The sequence below is a fragment of the Saccopteryx leptura genome, chromosome 11 (genome assembly GCF_036850995.1).
Source record: "Saccopteryx leptura isolate mSacLep1 chromosome 11, mSacLep1_pri_phased_curated, whole genome shotgun sequence".
NCBI classification, from domain to species: Eukaryota; Metazoa; Chordata; class Mammalia; order Chiroptera; family Emballonuridae; genus Saccopteryx; species Saccopteryx leptura.
The window spans coordinates 9,655,759-9,672,853 of record NC_089513.1 but is presented as its reverse complement, the minus strand read 5'-3'; the positions used below and the strand labels follow the sequence as shown (position 1 = coordinate 9,672,853).

Genomic DNA, 17,095 nt, shown 5'->3' with positions numbered 1-17,095 from the left:
TCCATTCAAATGAGCCCATTGTCCGAAAAGTCTTTCCTCCTGCCAGCCAGCAATTGCAAGTTTAGAAATAAACTGCACTTAAAACCAGGCCCTCAAATTAATTCTATTTCAAAGCCTTAAACTAAGATGAAAACAGACACCCATTCAATTACACTGGTCTCATTAAATTTTAAAGTAATTTTTGTAAGCACCAAATTGTGGATTTCTAATACAAGTCTTTTCTTATTTTTAATTCTATTTTTGTGTTTTACAGTGGTCATCATTATTACCATTTAACATATTAGCATGCAAAAGTCCACATAGGTACTGAGGATGGGTGCTCAAAAATTGTTTTGATGGGTGTACCGCCTAAACAGTTTGGAAGCAAGAGGCTTTTAGGGACCATTTTGAACTTCTGGTTTTGCCTGTAGTTAATTTTCAAAGCCAAGTCCCAATTTCGAAACTGCTCTTGCATGGAGACACTGAACAGTTAGTTATTTCGCATCTGTTAACCCAAGAAAATGAACCAATCCCCCATCGGCGGAAGCCTTCCCCAAGCGCCCACAGAAGGACGGGGCACACTGGCTCTCTGCGCTGAGGCCTAGGCGGGAGGGTGCCACCGGGCGAGGCTCAGGCCCCTCGGGGCTCCAACCTGGGAATGCGGGGCAGAGATTGCACTGGCCGGCGCAATCTCGTGCCGCTGTGAGTCATCAGCCGGAAGCCTTGCCCCAAATCAAAGCGGGTGGGAAGCATCCACCAAGCCGGACGCGCAGCTGCGGCGGCCCAACAGGAGCAGGAGCGGCGGCCGAACAGGAGCAGCAGCCGCTGCCGGAATCTCCCAGGTACCGGGCTGGGAGGCGCTCGGTGCTCGGGTTCCCACGCGGCCCCTCCGGCCGGGAGCTCCTGCGGAGCGCGGGAGAGAGGCAGGGAGGGGGCAAGGCAAACGTCATTCGCTAGCGAAGGAAGAGGCGGTGAGGACTAGGGAGAAGGTGGCGGGGGTGGGGGGACTGGACTGATGCTGGGCTGGGGTCGCCGGGGACCCAGCCGCGCGATCCGGAGCGTGTCCGCCCAGGCTGGGGGCGTGGGACCCGAGCGCCGGAGCGCGGCGACCCGCCCTGGGTCACAGGTGGCCCCGCGGTGGGAGGGACACCGCGGCCTGCTGACGCCACGGGAGTGCCCTTTGCCCGCAGGCGGGAGTGGCAGCAACCGGGTGGGGCGGGCGGAAACTTCGGGGAGCTGAGTGGGAGGGACAGCAGGGAGCGCGGGCAGCCTGGCGCGCTGATCGCCGCCCGGCCTGGAGTTTCCGCGGAGCCCCGGGCAAGTTCCAGGTGTGCTGGGGGCTGCCACCTCCCGCGCAAATGCCTATCCCTCTGCGATCCAGCTCATTGCCCCCTACCCCCCGCATTACCTTCTTCTCTCCCCCTTCCCTTCCTCTCTCCCACTCTGACTCCTTTCTTTCTTCCTCCTACCGTCCGTCCCTTCCTTCCTTTCTTTTTTCGATTTTTCTCCCATTCTTTGACTTCTCCCCCTTTTTTTCATATGGTCTTCTTCATTGGTTGCTCTCCCTCAACTTGAAGAAGTGCCTCCCCACCTACCTCCTCGTGCGCAGCGCAGCGCAGGCGCAGAAGTTACTGAATGTGACTGAGTCTCACTTCCCAGCTACCCTGCCCTGCGGCTGAAGGCCCTGCTCCCTCTCCCTGCTGAGGCTGGTTCAGGCCCAAACTGCCTGGCGAGTTCATTACCACCGTCCTGCCCTCCTCCCGCCTCCCAGCTCCCCTGGGCCCCTCACACACACACCCAGCTCTCCCAGGGCGACCGTCCAGGTGTTCTTCCTCTTACTACCTGCACATATTGGACATTTTTCAGAACGAGGCGACTTTCTTGTCTTCTGCCTCCACTGTACTTTCGGAGTAACGTCATTCCATTTGCCTCGAGTGCCTTGGAATCAGGACGCTGTGGCTTCCAATCTCTTCCTCCAGGACTCCTGCTCATCTTGAGTAACCGGCTGACCAACATCCCCTGGCTGTCTCTGTTCCCGGCACCAGTGCAGTGTGTGTTCCACACAGCTCACAGGGAATGTCCACTGTCCCCATTCCGTGCTGGCTCCTCATAAAACTTTTTGTGGTTCGAGGCCCCTCCTCAGCATTATTAGCTAGCTGTCTATTAGGAGATAAACGGTAGCATATGAAAACATTTAACAGTTTATTTGAACAAAAAATCCGTTTGAATCCAACAGCTTCCAAGCTAGCAGACAGGAAGGTCCCCGGAGGGGCTGTGCTAACTGAGCGGCTTTTATAGGCAGAAGGGAACAGGACGAGGGAGTTAAACGTGGGGAAAAAAAAGGAGCCGGTTGGTTATTCAAGTTACTTTCCTTTGATGCCTGAAAACAACCAAAATTTATTATCTGACAGTTCTGGAAGTCAGAAGTCTAAAACAGGTCCCAAGAGTTCCTTTTATTTATTTTCCCTTGGAGGCTGTAGGACAGATCAGTATCCTGGAGGCGGCCTGCATACCTTGGCTCCTGGCCCTGCCTCATTCTGACCTTTGCTTCCATCCTCACATCTCCTTCTCGGACTTGGACCCTCCTGCCTTCCTCTTAGAAGGATGCTGTGATTCCATCGAGCCCACCTGGACCATTCAGGAGCATCTCCCCCATCTCACGATCCCTACCTCACGCACATCTGCAAACTCCCTAATGCCACCTAAGATAATGTAGTCATGGGTTGGGGAATCAGACATGGATGTGAGTATCTTTGGGGGGTGTAGTTATTCTGCCAACCACACCCAGCATCCACGGACAGGGGACTAGGTGACGTAACGGAGGGTTTGGCCGATAAGCTTTCTGCCTTATGCTTTTGATACAGAGCTCCCCTGATGGATGATCTCAAGGAAGCAAATGGCACTTTTGCCATCAACCTATTAAAAATGTTGGGTGAAGAGGACCACTCACGGAATGTGTTCCTCTCCCCCCTGAGCATTTCCTCTGCCCTGGCCATGGTCTTCATGGGGGCCAAAGGAGACACGGCTGCCCAGATGTCCCAGGTAAGTGTGCCTGTCACTGAGGAACGGCAGCATGCTTCCGTTTCTGCTTCCACAGAGCTGGTCTTTTTGGATCTTTACACCAGCTGATGTGGGTCAGTGTGGCTGGTGGGTGGGAGGGGGGACATGGTGGCGATGGACAAAGGGCAGACGTAAGTAAAAAAGGTAAATTGTACAAGACGGGGATAGTGTTTATGGAAGAAATCAAGTCATTGCATCATTTTCTCTGGATAAAAGCATCAGTACATTACAGCAAAATTGTATCTTTGATAAGTAAGGAGAATTATAATTCTGTCCCACAAAAGGCCACTGATTTAAACTATATTTTAATTTTTTGCTAACACATTTCAGTCGAAATGTAGCTACATCAAGCGAGTTGATTTTAGTGTATGATTGTGTGTAAGTAGATGGAGAATACAACACAAAGTGGACGTGTCTCTTCTGGAGTCACTGAAGGGAGTATCTATTCTGATTGCTCTGATGTGGGTTATTTGTGACCTCACGTGTGACACGGAATAGTGGAAGAACCTGAGGGAAGAGGTCCTTAATCTCTTGGTGTCTTAGTTTCTCTGACTGTCTTGTGAAAGCGTCCTAGAAACTTGGATATGCTTGTCACTTTGCCACGCATGTCAGAAGTGCACAGAAGCGTCCCCAGTCTGCAGTTGAACCCACTGTGGATGTTTCTTCCAGCACACAGAGCCAGGTTGGGGTTGAGGAGACTGAGGCTTTGGGCAGGGGTTGTTGGGTGATATAGGGTCAACCTGAGTTCTCACTCTGCTTTGACATTTAAATCCCGGTCTGTGCGGAGGACTTCTGTAAATCTGCTGATGAGACATTTTCATGTTTATTTCTGTTCATTCTTGTAATTCCCTGGTCAGGTTAGATCCATCCCTGCTACCTTCTGTTCTGTTCTGTCTCCCACCTGAGTTTTCATCTCCTGCCTTCCTGGCCAGGGTAAATCTGGGAGGGCAGTGGATTATACGTGGGGGGGATTTGGCCACCCTGGGGGCATTTGGCAATGGCAGACTGGTTGTCCTAATGGAGACCTGCTGCTGACATCTACTGGGTAAAGGCCAGAAGTGCTGCCCAGTGTCCTGCAGGGCACAGGACAGCCCCCACCGTGAAGTAACTCTCCCCAAATGTCAGTAGTCCCAAGATTAGAAACTTGTGCTAGCCAGTAAGAGCAAACTCCATTTCAGGTAGGCTCCTCTGTAGTTTCTCAGCGCAGGGATTTGTTTGGAGGAGCAAAGTGGCATTGTTAAAGTCCACACGTTCTGTCCCCAGGCCCTGAGCCTGAACAACGCCGGAGACGTCCACCAAGGCTTCCAGGCACTCCTTACGGACATTAACGGATCCGACGACCAGTGCTTGCTCAGAACGGCCAACAGGCTCTTCGGAGAAAAGACGTGTGATTTCCTTCCGGTAAGTAGCACTCACACATTGATTGAAAAGAACGTGAACATAAAATAGAAACTATTGAGGAACAGAGAGAAAGTGTAACTCTGATGCCTTAAAAATTGGCTTAGAGTTATATAGTCTGTCAAGATTATTTTGAATTTTATGATGGCTTCTGAATTATGTCCTTTTTAAGTTGTTTCTGGTACATTCCTCCTGAACATCAGTCTCATATGTCTATCCATCCTCCGGCACCCACCCCTGCCTCTCCCCCTTGATCCGAGTAGTTCTTATTGATTGCAGCGTATAATTCCAGGGCTCCCTAGTCCAGGGAAAGAAAGCCGGCCACAGTTCAGTTAGTGAGGTCCAGAAATGATGCTCTGTAATTATATAGTGATGCTATCTTGAGATGAATGAAAAGACCAGGGCGAGCCTGGCCATCTTACTGGCCAGCAGCTCCCCGAATTCTTCTGCGAGTTCAGATTCATCCTGTGTGGCCTGCTGTGGGGAGCTACCCCGTGGAGGTTGCCTGCTCTGAGCATAAAAACCACTGGGGATGATTGTGGCTCTTTCAGCACCTTGCACCTGGCGAGGTCTTAGGTAAGCGTGAGCAATTCTAGGACTCTCCTAGTTAACCGATGTTCATTTTGAACATCAGCGTGGTCTTTGTTGTAATTAGGACGTACTGAGGACACAGGGAGCCACCCTCTGTTCTTTTCTTGGTTGCGTGGCTCTTCTCTCGACATCTTCTTTCTTCTGTAGAAGCTAAACTGGGTGAGAACAGGAGACGGGGGAGGTGCCCATGGCTGGGCACAGTACATCCGCAGCCAAGCTTTTGGGAGGCGAGTTAGGTTTGGGTTTATGTACTGCACACTGGCCCTTCCTGATTGGACCCCACCTTGCATCTCGGGGCTCACCTCCTGCCACTGTGTCTTTTTCTCCTACTCCCTTACACACTCACACACACCCATCTAAGCTGGTCACATTCCACTCCTGGAGGACTCTTGATAATCCAGTTCTACCATGGAGCCTCCCAGTCATTCTGCAGATGGGTTTCAGACACAGAGGCTCGTGCTGGTGATGCAAAGATGAGTAACAGAAAGTCAGAAGGCGTAGTGGAGGGGGAGGGGGCGCAACGACCAAACAAAGTCCCCATGAAGTTGAAGTGTTTGCTGGGCGCTCATCCTGGGCTCCCCGGTGCATGCCTGCTGCTGGCCACGCTCTCAAATGTCTTGTGACTGTCTGTGTGCTTATGTCACTTCTATCAGCAGACTGAGAGCCACTTCAGGTCTCATGTCACGTCTTAACCGTGGCATCCAGCACCGAGCTCAGGGCCAGATGCATGGTGGGCGGTCTGCGCATTCCTGTTAATTGCATGGATGAGTGGGGTGAGCTGTGCTCCCAGTGAGGCGAGACGCATGTCCAGGAGAAAGCAAATGTCTTCACACTGAGGGTACCTGGCTGCCAGGGCCCACCAGGTCTCTTGCATCTGTAGGCCTTTAAGGAGTCCTGCCGGAAATTCTATCAGGCCGAGCTGGAGGAGCTGCCCTTCGCTGAGGACACTGAGGAGTCCCGGAAGCACATCAACGACTGGGTGACAGAAAAGACGGAAGGTGAGAGCTTTCTTTTCAGGGGATGTGGCAAGTTGTGAGGGAGAGGGCAGGAAGGCGGCCTGGGGTGTGCCCTCTGCGGTGTGGCTGCTGTGACCCCAGAACCGCGGGCTGTGTGTGTGTGTGTGTGTGTGTTCACTGCGTTTGCAGGCCGGCCACGCAGTTCTGCGATCTTTCTTGGGCTCATCACAACCCAAAGTGGTGATTTCAAATAAATACGTACACTGAGTGTAAGGATCGCAGATGCCCTCTGTGGATTGTGTTAGAAAATCCCACAATGCTTCCTCTTGGGGGCCCGTTTATCTTCCAGCTGGGAGGACCCTTGCCCTGCTCTAAGGGCAGAAGGACATTTGACTAGAGACAGATGGGATGGGGTCACTGCTCACGTTATCTCGCCATGGGAAAGGGAGCCTGTCTGGTTTCATCCCTGGCTGTCCCCTTCTTCATCACGAGCTGTGACCTCTCCTGAGCTTTCTCCAGATCCAGGAGCTGCAGCTGGTGTGGAGTCCCCTGCCCAGACCACAGTCCGTCCCAGCGGCAATGGCTCCGCCTGCTCCTGACTGGAGAACAGAGCAAAGGGGAGTGCTCTTAAGCACTCTAAATAGCTGACATGTGATTTAGAGGCCTCCAGGGAGTGGGGAGTGTAGTCTCGCATCTCTGCACGCGCTGCCCAGCACTTGTCTTTCCGTTGGTCAGTCTCTGTGGCGCACCCACTGTGGCCGGGATCCACGACTGTACTGACAGCCAGTAAAATAATGACCATTGGAAGGGTGACCACATTTCCACAGGTGACAGGTGCAGTGGTCTCTCGCTTTCCAGGTGATGGAGCAATCTTGTCACCGGGAGCCGGGAGCTTCTTCACAACCTCACCGTCCTACACCTGTCACTTCCCTTCCGCCCACCAGGCTGACCACCCACATGTTTTCCTGGACTGTTAGAGCTGGGGGGACTTTGGGATCACTTGTCCTCGCTCTCACTGGACAGCTCAAGTTGGGCCCCTTCATTGCATCCTCCTCATTCCTTTACCCCATTCATTCCGTTCAGGATGCCGGCCTTCTCCCGTGGACAGGGCTGGACTGCCCATGCTTTGGAAGGCTCTCCCCAGCTAGATGAGATTGAGAGGTTGACATAGAGCAGCGATTCTCAGCTGGCACCAACCGCCAGGAGGCATTTGGCAATGGCCGAAGACATTTTTGGTTGTCACTGCTAGGCCACCGTCCTCCAATGCACAAGACAGTCCCCACAACAAAGAATTATCCAGCCTAAACTGTCGGCAGGGGCATGGCTGAGAAACTATAGTGCCAAGGTTTAGAGGCGTACAGTTAAAAAATCAAAACTCTTGTATTATTTTCTCAGCTCAGTCACTTGCCTCCTGGAGGTGAGCTTAGCAGAAAAGTCAGGCAAAGTCTCTGAACCTGAATTCCTACCCCTGTAAATTGAGGGCAAAACCACAGTTGACCTGCCTGCTTCAGGATTGCTGTTTAACCCTTTGAGTAGTGAGATTTTTCATGCTCGCTGACCCCTGGGAGTGAGTTTTTTTTTTTTTTTCTTCAAAAGATGAAGTTAGTTCCAGTTACAGTTTTATTAACTTAAAATCATGTTTGTTTGATAACCAATATATGGAACCAAAAAGAGCATACATTTGCCTTTTTTGAATGTTGCCTTACACATTTTTAAAATAATTTTTTTTTTTACTCTGTATGGTCAGGAGGTACGAGGACGTGCATGAATGTTCATACCACTCAAAGGGTTAAGGACCCAAAATACCCCATGGGGGTGCAAAGCTCAAAACATCATCCCCCTGATCCACCAGGGGCCGAGAAGCCATAATTCCATTCTAGCTGTCAACTAAGCTTCGATGTTCTGTGTTGTGGGGATTTTTGTAAAAGAATGTTTATACTCCCTCAAGTAGCAATAAACTTCTCTCATGTTCTTACAGGTAAGATTTCAGAGATTCTGGGTGTAGGCACTGTTGGTCCACTGACGAAGCTGGTTCTGGTGAATGCGATCTATTTCAAAGGCAAGTGGAAGGAGCAGTTCGACAGAAAGCACACCAGAGGGATGCCCTTCAAAGTCAAGCAGGTAGGGACAGAGCTACTCAGAGACCCTGCTGCTTTCTTAAAGTGACACGCTGGGAAAGGATATGAATGGGACAGATCAGTAAATTATTTCACGCTATCTTGATTGTTAATCCATTTCTGAATGTATTTCATGCTCACTGTATCTCTGCTATTGGAAAAAGGAGGAGAGAAGTGAAAATAATTTTTCTATTGATAATTTCCAATTTTTCATCCTCAATCAAGTTGACCTTCTATCCCTGGTCATATTGCAATTGAAAGAAAATTTCTTCTAAGCCCTGGAATGATACTTGTACTATCACTGTCTACATCTACTCAGACACCCTCTTACAATGTCAGTGATGACTGTGCCTGTTTATTGCCTTAGAATCTGTGGTTATACAATTCTAATCACAAGGGAAAAGTGTTAAGAGATGTTGAGGCTATTTATTAAAAAAAAATTTTTTTTTTTTGTATTTTTCTGAAGTTGAAAACGGGGAGGCAGTCAAGTAGACTCCCGCATGCGCCCAACCAGGATCCACCCAGCATGCCCACCAGGGGGTGATGCTCTGCCCATCTGGGGTGTTGCTCTGTTGCAACCAGAGCCATTCTAGCGCCTGAGGCAGAGGCCATAGAGCCATCCTCAGTGCCCGGGCCAACTTTGCTCCAATGGAGCCTTGGCTGTGGGAGGGGAAGAGAGAGGCAGAGAAGAAGGAGAGGGGGAGGGGTGGAGAAGCAGATAGGTGCTTCTTCTGTGTGCCCTGGCCAGGAATCAAACCTGGGATTCCTGCATGCCAGGCCTACGCTCTACCACTGAGCCAACCGGCCAGGGCCAAAAAATTTTTTTGATCTTTTAAAAATAAAAATGGTACATATTTATGGTATACCAGATGCTGATTTGACACACATAGCGGACTCATTACTATGACAAAGCTAACTAAATAGCTCCTCTCTGTTACCTTCTTGTGTATGATGAGAACCCCTGAAATCTACCCTGTCAGCAAATTTCCAGTATTTGATACAGAGCTGTTAATTATAGCCGCCCTTCTATACATCAGATATCCAGATGTACAAGCCTAGCACTGAAAATTCTTTTCTCCATTCCCTTTTGAATATGATAATGATGGGGTCAGCAGCTATTAGCTTGGAATTTGACCTCCATCACTTGATAAAAAAAATATTGCACCAAGATTTAAACCTCTAGAATACATCTGATACACGCTTTAAAAATGGTGGGCCCTTCATATCTGGTTAAGGTCTCGCCTCCAGGAAAACCAAAGCTGTAAAACCAATGTTATAACTGAGCAACTTTTCAGAATAACAGTGCAACTCCCTCTGGCCTGCACCTCTTCTCAACCTCACCCTCCAGCCCAAACGCCTGATATTAGTTACTTCTCCTCACAGCTTGGAAAAATAATTTTTAATTTTAAGGTTTCTGGAAGTGCTTCTTTATGCATTTTCTCAAAAGAGAAAAAAAAACCCCCACAACTTCCAAAAATAATGCGAGAGTTTTATGTCTGTCTGTCTTCTTCAGTTTAGTCTTTCTCACCTGGTTATAATTGATCTGCGGGGCACGAGCATGTTGTACTCAATACTAATATGTAATCATGAGGACTTTACATCTATCTGCATAAATGCACAGAAGTAATAATTCTCTTATATGGAGCTCGGAGTTCTGTGAATTAGACACATTTTTAGCGAACTGTGCTTATTTTCCAGTCATCTGATTTTAATTTCATGTTTTCTTTAGGAGAAGAAGACAGTGCAGATGATGTTCAAGCAAGCTAAGTTTAAAATGGGCTTTGTCGAGGAGGCGCAGAGCCAGGTCCTGGAGCTGCCCTACGCCGGGGAGGAGCTCAGCATGGTCATCCTGCTGCCGAGCGGGGACACGGAGCTCTCGGAGGTGAGCCCGGGCAGGAGTCCGAGTGTTCGGCCTGAGCTCCTTTCTTTAAGTCCGTCCACCTGATGGCCGTGGAGGAGTTTTCAGTGTCAGGTTTATTATAAAGGTGCTGGATGAGCACCACTGTGTGTCTTTGGTGAGGATGTCTATGCATCTCTCTTGAGTCTATATCTAGGAATGGAGTTGTGGTTAAGGACAAGTGGTGATGAAGCTTAGAAGAGAAAGTCCCGAGAATATAAGAGCATTGCTCTTTATTCTGAAGGGAGGGGCTCATTGAGGGCCCAGTAACGATTGAATGGAAGTACTGGAGAGGATAGGATCGATCTGGGCAGTGTTCCTCAAACATTCATGTACATTTGCATCTTCTGGGGACCTTATTCCAATGCAGGTTTTGAATCAGGGCTATGGCCTGAGACAGTTGCGTTTCTAAGATTCCAGGTGATGCAGGTGCTCGCGGTTGGTCATGGACTACACTCTGAGTAGCAAGAGTCTGAAGTGCAGGTGAGGCATTTACCTTAGACAGAAGGGGAGACTCCCCTTCCCATGACAGAAGAGGGACTGAGTTCAAGAAGAAGGTGAACTTGTAAGGTGGGTCGTGCACGACCAGCAGCGTGCTGGTTGTGTGGGTCCCTGGGGAATGGAAGAAGCTCCCCTGTGTAATGCTTGCTGATTTCATGGTGTAAGTACCCCCGCATGGCTAAGTTAGGGTACCCAGGGTTTAACAAGGGACTCGTGCCAGATGTACGACCAGCTCCCGCACACAGATGCACAGGATGTTGAGGGCGCGGCCTACCTGCTTTCTCTGTGGAGTCAGGAAGCTGTTGGCACAAGTCAAGGACGAGATCTGACCTAGCTACTTCAGGAGATGTCGGAAGCCGATCAACAGCTGCTGGTTGACAAAGTCACAGCAGAGAAAAGATGCAACAATACTTCCCCCTTTGACCTTTTGAATTAATTTGGCCTTTTATTCCCCCTTTTCTGGGTGTGTGTGCTATCATTTATGGCACAGGAATAATAGCACCGTGCTTTCCCTGTAGATTCGTAGTAATTTATTTGAAAATGAGACAGAGGGTGTGAGTTCCACAGAAAAGCCTGTTTAGCGCCTTTGCCTGGGCTCATAGACATAAGAGGATGGCTATGATATCCCTTGAAAAGGGTTAAGTTTGTAGGAGAATTCCTTCTTATTAATCATGTTAGAGAAAATAGATTGTGACTTATGAATAGGTAGGAAACAGTAACTTTCAGCCTTCACTTAATTCATCACTTTACCTCCCTAGCCTTTTCATGTGGTAGAGTAGAGAAACTTTCCTTTCTTCTTGCATACCTGACTTGCAGGTGGTGGAACACTCTGAGAAAAATAAGTTAGAACTTAACTAGTGTATAATTAGTAGATAAATAAAATTTGACTAGACAATAGGACATTAGGTAAGGTAGAGTTATTAATCAGTACTGACCTTTTAGAAGTTTGTGCCAATATTATTATTGCTGTTCAAGTTATCGTATAACTGTATTTAGAATGACTTACCACCTGATTTATAGCCTATGGAAATGAATTAACTGTTACTTAGAAATATGTAACCAAAGTGAAACAAAAACAATTATTAATCAATGTATTCTGAATACCATGTGATTGTAACTTAGTGTGTGTGTATAAAAATAAAGCTAGACCAGCATTTGGTAGAGATGCCTGGCAGTAAATGCTCAAGAGAAAAAAGAATTCGGCTCTCTCACTCGATTCACGCCAACGCTGTCTCTTCCTGTGGGACCCCTGGATTTCCCCCGGGGCTGGACCCCTGCAAGGAGAAAATCAGGGGAGCCCTGGAGTAGAGCTAACATCCAAATAGCTGTCACTGGGGAGGGACACTCACCTGGCCTCCAGGTGAAAAAGGGAAGGGGAAGATGCAAGCCCCTTCTCCCTCCTTTATTTCTTCCTTGTAGATAAATAGAAAGGGTGATGGGTCTTGGAGGCTTAGAAGCTATCTCCAGGGCAGGCACAGAGCGAACAAGGATGCTGGAGGAGCAGTCCTGCTGAGTCGCCCATTTCTGCTCTGCTTTCCCCAGAAGCCACGTCTGGTCTCCCTTGCCCTTCAGACGACCTCTGACGTCCTCCTTTTACAGCTCAGAGTTCTGAGCCTTCTCTGTCTCTTGTCCACAGTGCCTCTAACTCACAGCAATGTGTATTGCATAGAATATAATCAGTTGATTAGGAGAAGGTTCTAAACTAAAGAAACATTTGAAATGAATTTGGTACAGGTGGTTTAAAAAAACCCCTCTCCTTGTCTCGGGTGTTTTCTTGCTGTTTTACTCTGGTTTCCATAAAACAGGGAAAAGGTGAGAATTTGAGGGAACATCTGGTGTGTTTATGGGAGGGATGATCTCAGTAGATTGTCTTGAACCGGAACTCACCATCTAGTTGCATGTCATGGGAGAACGGGGGAGAGGGTGCACACCAGGCTGTTGCCATCTGGATCTTCGTGTTTGACTTTTGGTTATTTCAGGTGGAAAAAGCACTGACCTATGAGAAGTTCAGAGCGTGGACGGATCCAGAAAAGATGACCGAGGATAAAGTGCAAGTGTTCCTTCCCCGATTAAAGCTGGAGGAGAGCTACGACTTGGAGTCTTTTCTTCGAAGTTTAGGGATGACTGATGCTTTTGAGGAAGCCAAGGCAGACTTCTCCGGAATGTCAACCAAGAAGAACGTGCCAGTGTCCAAGGTCGCCCACAAGTGCTTTGTGGAGGTCAACGAGGAGGGCACGGAGGCGGCCGCGGCTACGGCTGTGGTCAGAAATTGCCGGTGCGCCAGGATGGAGCCGATGTTTTGTGCCGACCACCCGTTCCTTTTCTTCATCAGGCACCACAAGACCAAGAGCATCCTGTTCTGCGGCAGGTTCTCTTTGCCCTAGAGAGGCGCCTCTTTTCCTGCTGCCGCCCCCGCCTGGATTCTGATGCCCTGTGACCAACTGGTGCGGTGTGTGAGGGCCACAATCAAGTGTGTGCGCCTGCAGCGTCCCTGCGCGTCTTTACCAGGTGTTCCACAGCCCCTGAGGGCAAAGGAGAAGGCGGTGCTCGTTCTCGAATGTTTGGGAAGCTCCTCCCCCTTCATAGACTCCGCTCTCACCGACCTGTCGTAGATGGCCAGCTGTCCTCAAAGTCTGTGCCCACTGTTTGTGTCTCTAGAGCACGTCAAGGGTTGACAGATAAGTGCTCTCTCTCTGTGCCCTTCTGTCCTGCCCTGAGCTCAGAGATCACTGCGGTGCCCACCGCCGCTGCCAGGCACACCTGGATACCTCAGTGTCCAGGTCCCTGCACGCAAAGCCGGAGTGGGCACTGCACAGGGAGCACGACGGCCACCAGTGTCTCGGGACAGCCGAGACAGGTGCTCCCTGGTCAGTGTCCCACAGACAGCCCTGCACGCCCCTAATGACAGTCACTCCTTCAGCTCTTTTGGCCATAAACCTGATACGAGTTCAGAGGCTCAGCAATGAGCTCCAGGACTGAGGTTGGAGCCAAATCTCTGAAACCTGCCCCATCCCCTCCATTCCCTTTGCTTCTGAAACACACACACAGCCGGGAAGGAACCCTCCCCGAGCGCTGATTGGAAGCAGTGACCCTCTGGTGAACTGGATGTGGTCAGACATGGCTCAAGCACCACGCCCCCTGCTTAGAAACAGACTTCCTTACGTCATTTTCTTTTTCTGATTAAAATAAATTCGTGTTCTGGCAGCAGTTTGGAAACTATAGAAAAGTATACAAAGAAAAATTGTCACTAAAAGTTCCACTACCCAGCAACCACTACTGTAAATAATGATACATGTCTTTTGCTGTTCTATGTATACAAAAAGAAATATATAAACATATCAATAAAAGTTAATCATGTTCTTCTGTATCTTATTTCTGCCCCTACATACTATAATCTATCTGCTCTCATCCTTTTGATTTGCAGTAACATACTTATAGCCTTGTCTGTTCCCATATATATTGTTCTCTTTATGCCCTTAAATGCATTTCCATTTATTTGTTTTTGACCAAGTTGTATTTTTGTTTGTTTGTTTGTAGGTCCTTGTAGTATGTCTTAGTCATTTTTCTCTAGAGTAGAGAAATACCGTCACTTTTTATAGTTCGATCTTAGATATCTTTGGCTTCCCTACAAACTTCACTATTATGGTTCCCATCTATTTTTATTTTAATCAACATATTTTCTTATATGGTATTTTAAATTGTTTATTTTTCATCGCTATTATCTTATTTTCTTATTTAAAATGTTTGCTGTAACAGTTCTGCTTCAAATGTTTAGGTTGGTCAATTTAGTATTTTTCTTACTCAAACATCTGGTTTTTGGCCTGTAGATTCAAGTTGATCTTGGGTTATTAGAGGTAGTTTGCTGATAATGGTTTGAGCAAGGCTTCAAAGTCAGGTCATTTTTATTTTTTGTGATAATCCTACCCAGTTTGATGATTCACATTTTTTGTCAATCCATCAGGAAAACCTCATGGTCAAGGTTGAAACTGTCAAAGGCTACTCAATTCACATCTGTTTATTTCAACTCCTCATCTCTGTCAGGCTTTTTAAATGTACTGATATAACCTCCAGGATGCTAACCCAGGCTATTGATTTAGGGTTCTGTTCTGAGGGAACATGGCCGCCAGGAACGGAGGCAGGGAACCAGAAGACCTGCTCCAGCCTGCCTTCCCACTGTGGGTGACAGGTGTCCCCTTTCCAGGTGGCAGCTGTGCCCTGCCCTAACATGAGTTCAAGCAGCATCTGCTTCCTACAGACACCTTGGTTGTCTTGTTGCTTGGTGACTCTTATTTTTTTATTGTTTGTTTGACTAATTAGTTCCCAGAGTCCTTGTTTCTCTCTTGACTAATTTCTCTAGAGCTAAGCTTTTGGAAAAGAGTCAAAACTCCTGCTTTGTGCTATCTTTGCAGTACATTGAATCATCTTTTTAATGTTTCTGCCAATATGTCAAAGCAAAAAAAGTAAAAATAGATTAAAAGCTTATTATTTTTTATATACTTTTTATTTTGGGGTGAGAGGAAGGGAGATAGTGAGGCAGATTCCTGCATGCACTTTGACTGGGATCTACCCAGCAACCCTTATCTGGGGCTGATGCTAGAGTACTGAGCTATTTTTAGTACCTTAGGCTGATGTGCTCAGTCTTACTGAGCTATCCTTAGTGCCAGGGGTCATACTCAAACCAATTGAGCCACTGGCTATGGGAGGGAAAGAGGAGAGAAGGGGGAGAGATTGTATGGGAGAAGCAGATGGTCATTTTTCCTGTGTGCCCTGACCAGGAATCAAACCTGGGACATCCATACTCCAGGCCAACGCTCTATCCACTAAACCACCTGCCAAGGCCAATAAAAAGTTTATTTTATCATAAACTTATAGGCCTGTAATAAATTTGAATTTATTCTTTAAAAAATAAAAATTATATTTTTTAATCTCCAGGTTAAAAAAATGTCCGTGAATACCAGATCTTGGCAAAAATCAATAGCAACTCTCATACAAGGCTGGAAGGAGCAGAAATTGGTAAAACCACTTAAAAAAAACAATGTGGCATGACTCAATAATGTTAAGCATGTCCACATACCATGCCAAGATATTCCATTTCTGGAAACCTTAGAAAAACTATTTTCAAGAGGCATGTAGAATAATGCTCATAGCAACATTGCTCAACAACAAAAAAAAAAAAAAAAAAAAAAAAAGGAAAGAAAAGAAAAAAATAGGACAAATGCTGAATTATTAAAATGAGTAAGTCATGTTGCATTCATGCAGTGGAATGAAGATCATTGCCCCGCTCAGCTCTGGGGTACCATCCACACGGTCGGCACATTTCATACAGCACATAGGTTGCTGGTGTCTTTGGGAGGTCATTCAAGTTTGTGCAGAATACCATATATTAGGCAAAATAAATTAATCACAGCTACCACTATAAAACATAATGCCAACCAAAAATAACAAGTGTAAGTTACATTTGCATAATTTTAAACAATAGGCAAACTGATTACTAGGCTGCATATGTGTGTGTATATATATGTATATATATATATATATATATATATATATATATATGGTAAAACTATAGAGAAAAAAGGAATTAATGCAAAATGTAGAATAGTATTAAATGCAGGGCAGGAAAAGAATATGATTAGCTAGGTCAGCAGGGAGCTTTAAAGTTATTCATGACAATCTGTTTTTTAAGCTGGGTAGTGGATATTAGATATTTATTCAATTTACTGTTAACCTTTAAATATACATGTATGTAAATCTGTTGCATTATATGCATGATACCTTTAACAATGAAAAGAAATTTAACAAAAGAACAGATGAATCATGGTGTAATAGGATGTGGTGAGAACCACAACCAGCTAAGAGAGATAAGACTAAATATTGGAAATTTAACAAACTCAATATAACATTCCTATTAAAAGACAGAATCTTCTAGATCAGAAATGAAAAACAGTATTTTGCCAAATATAGATTTCAATTAACATTTCTCAAAGTGGCCCAAAATATAAACATGACCTAATAGGCAAAGATTTATCAGACAAATTTAAAAGGACATCAGTAGTCAAGCGATTAATAATATCAGAACAATATCAGAACTCTAAGGAAATGAATTACAATGGAGAAATGCTGTCATTTGATATAGAAAATGGTGTGATTCATAAAGAAGATAGAATTTATACTTCAAGATATCTCTTTCAATACTGGACAGTGAACATAGAAAAAAATAAATCATAAAAGTTGGATAAGAAAGTTCAATATTAACACTGCACTTTACACAATGACCCATTTCTGTACCTCTTCACAGACTGGAAATGGATATGTCTTGATATAATTGTTACTGTCATATTTGCATGTAGTTCTGGAGGGCTACAATTTCTTTCATTTTATTATTGGTGCTATATGTGTTTATAGTTGTCACTTTTTAAAGATTTTATTATTACTTGTTATTGAAAAAACTATTGTGAATGTCAACATTATTGAAGTGAAACAGTGATGTGGAATTTGATATTAGAGCAGCGAGTGAAATTTTCTTTGTTCTTGCAAAGCAATGACCGTGATTTTCAGGAGCTAAGAACAGACAAACAAAAAGCTGTGCTAAAAGA

The 17,095-nt window shown here is 46.4% G+C and overlaps 1 protein-coding gene across 2 annotated transcripts; it reads left to right on the top strand.

The window, feature by feature from the left end:
• Positions 1-566: 566 nt before the first annotated feature.
• On the top strand, positions 567-13,860 carry SERPINB8 (serpin family B member 8). 2 transcript variants are annotated; one of them, XM_066352755.1, is made up of 7 exons: positions 567-821; positions 2,844-3,021; positions 4,303-4,440; positions 5,909-6,026; positions 7,963-8,105; positions 9,831-9,983; positions 12,479-13,860. In XM_066352755.1, the coding sequence occupies exons 2-7, from the start codon at positions 2,854-2,856 to the stop codon at positions 12,881-12,883; spliced, it is 1,125 nt and encodes a 374-aa protein (XP_066208852.1). In that variant the 5' UTR covers positions 567-821; positions 2,844-2,853; the 3' UTR covers positions 12,884-13,860. The 2 variants fall into 2 exon arrangements, with proteins under 2 accessions (XP_066208852.1, XP_066208851.1); XM_066352754.1 differs by lacking the exon at positions 567-821 and adding an exon at positions 1,215-1,307.
• Positions 13,861-17,095: the final 3,235 nt, after the last annotated feature.

Excerpts from the sequence above, each read along its gene's own strand:
- SERPINB8 (XM_066352755.1), top strand. The coding sequence starts at position 2,854 with ATGGATGATCTCAAGGAAGCAAATGGCACTTTTGCCATCAACCTATTA. Across the intron at positions 4,441-5,908 it reads AGACGTGTGATTTCCTTCCG|GCCTTTAAGGAGTCCTGCCG; the intron begins GTAAGTAGCACT and ends TTGCATCTGTAG. Across the intron at positions 8,106-9,830 it reads TGCCCTTCAAAGTCAAGCAG|GAGAAGAAGACAGTGCAGAT; the intron begins GTAGGGACAGAG and ends TGTTTTCTTTAG.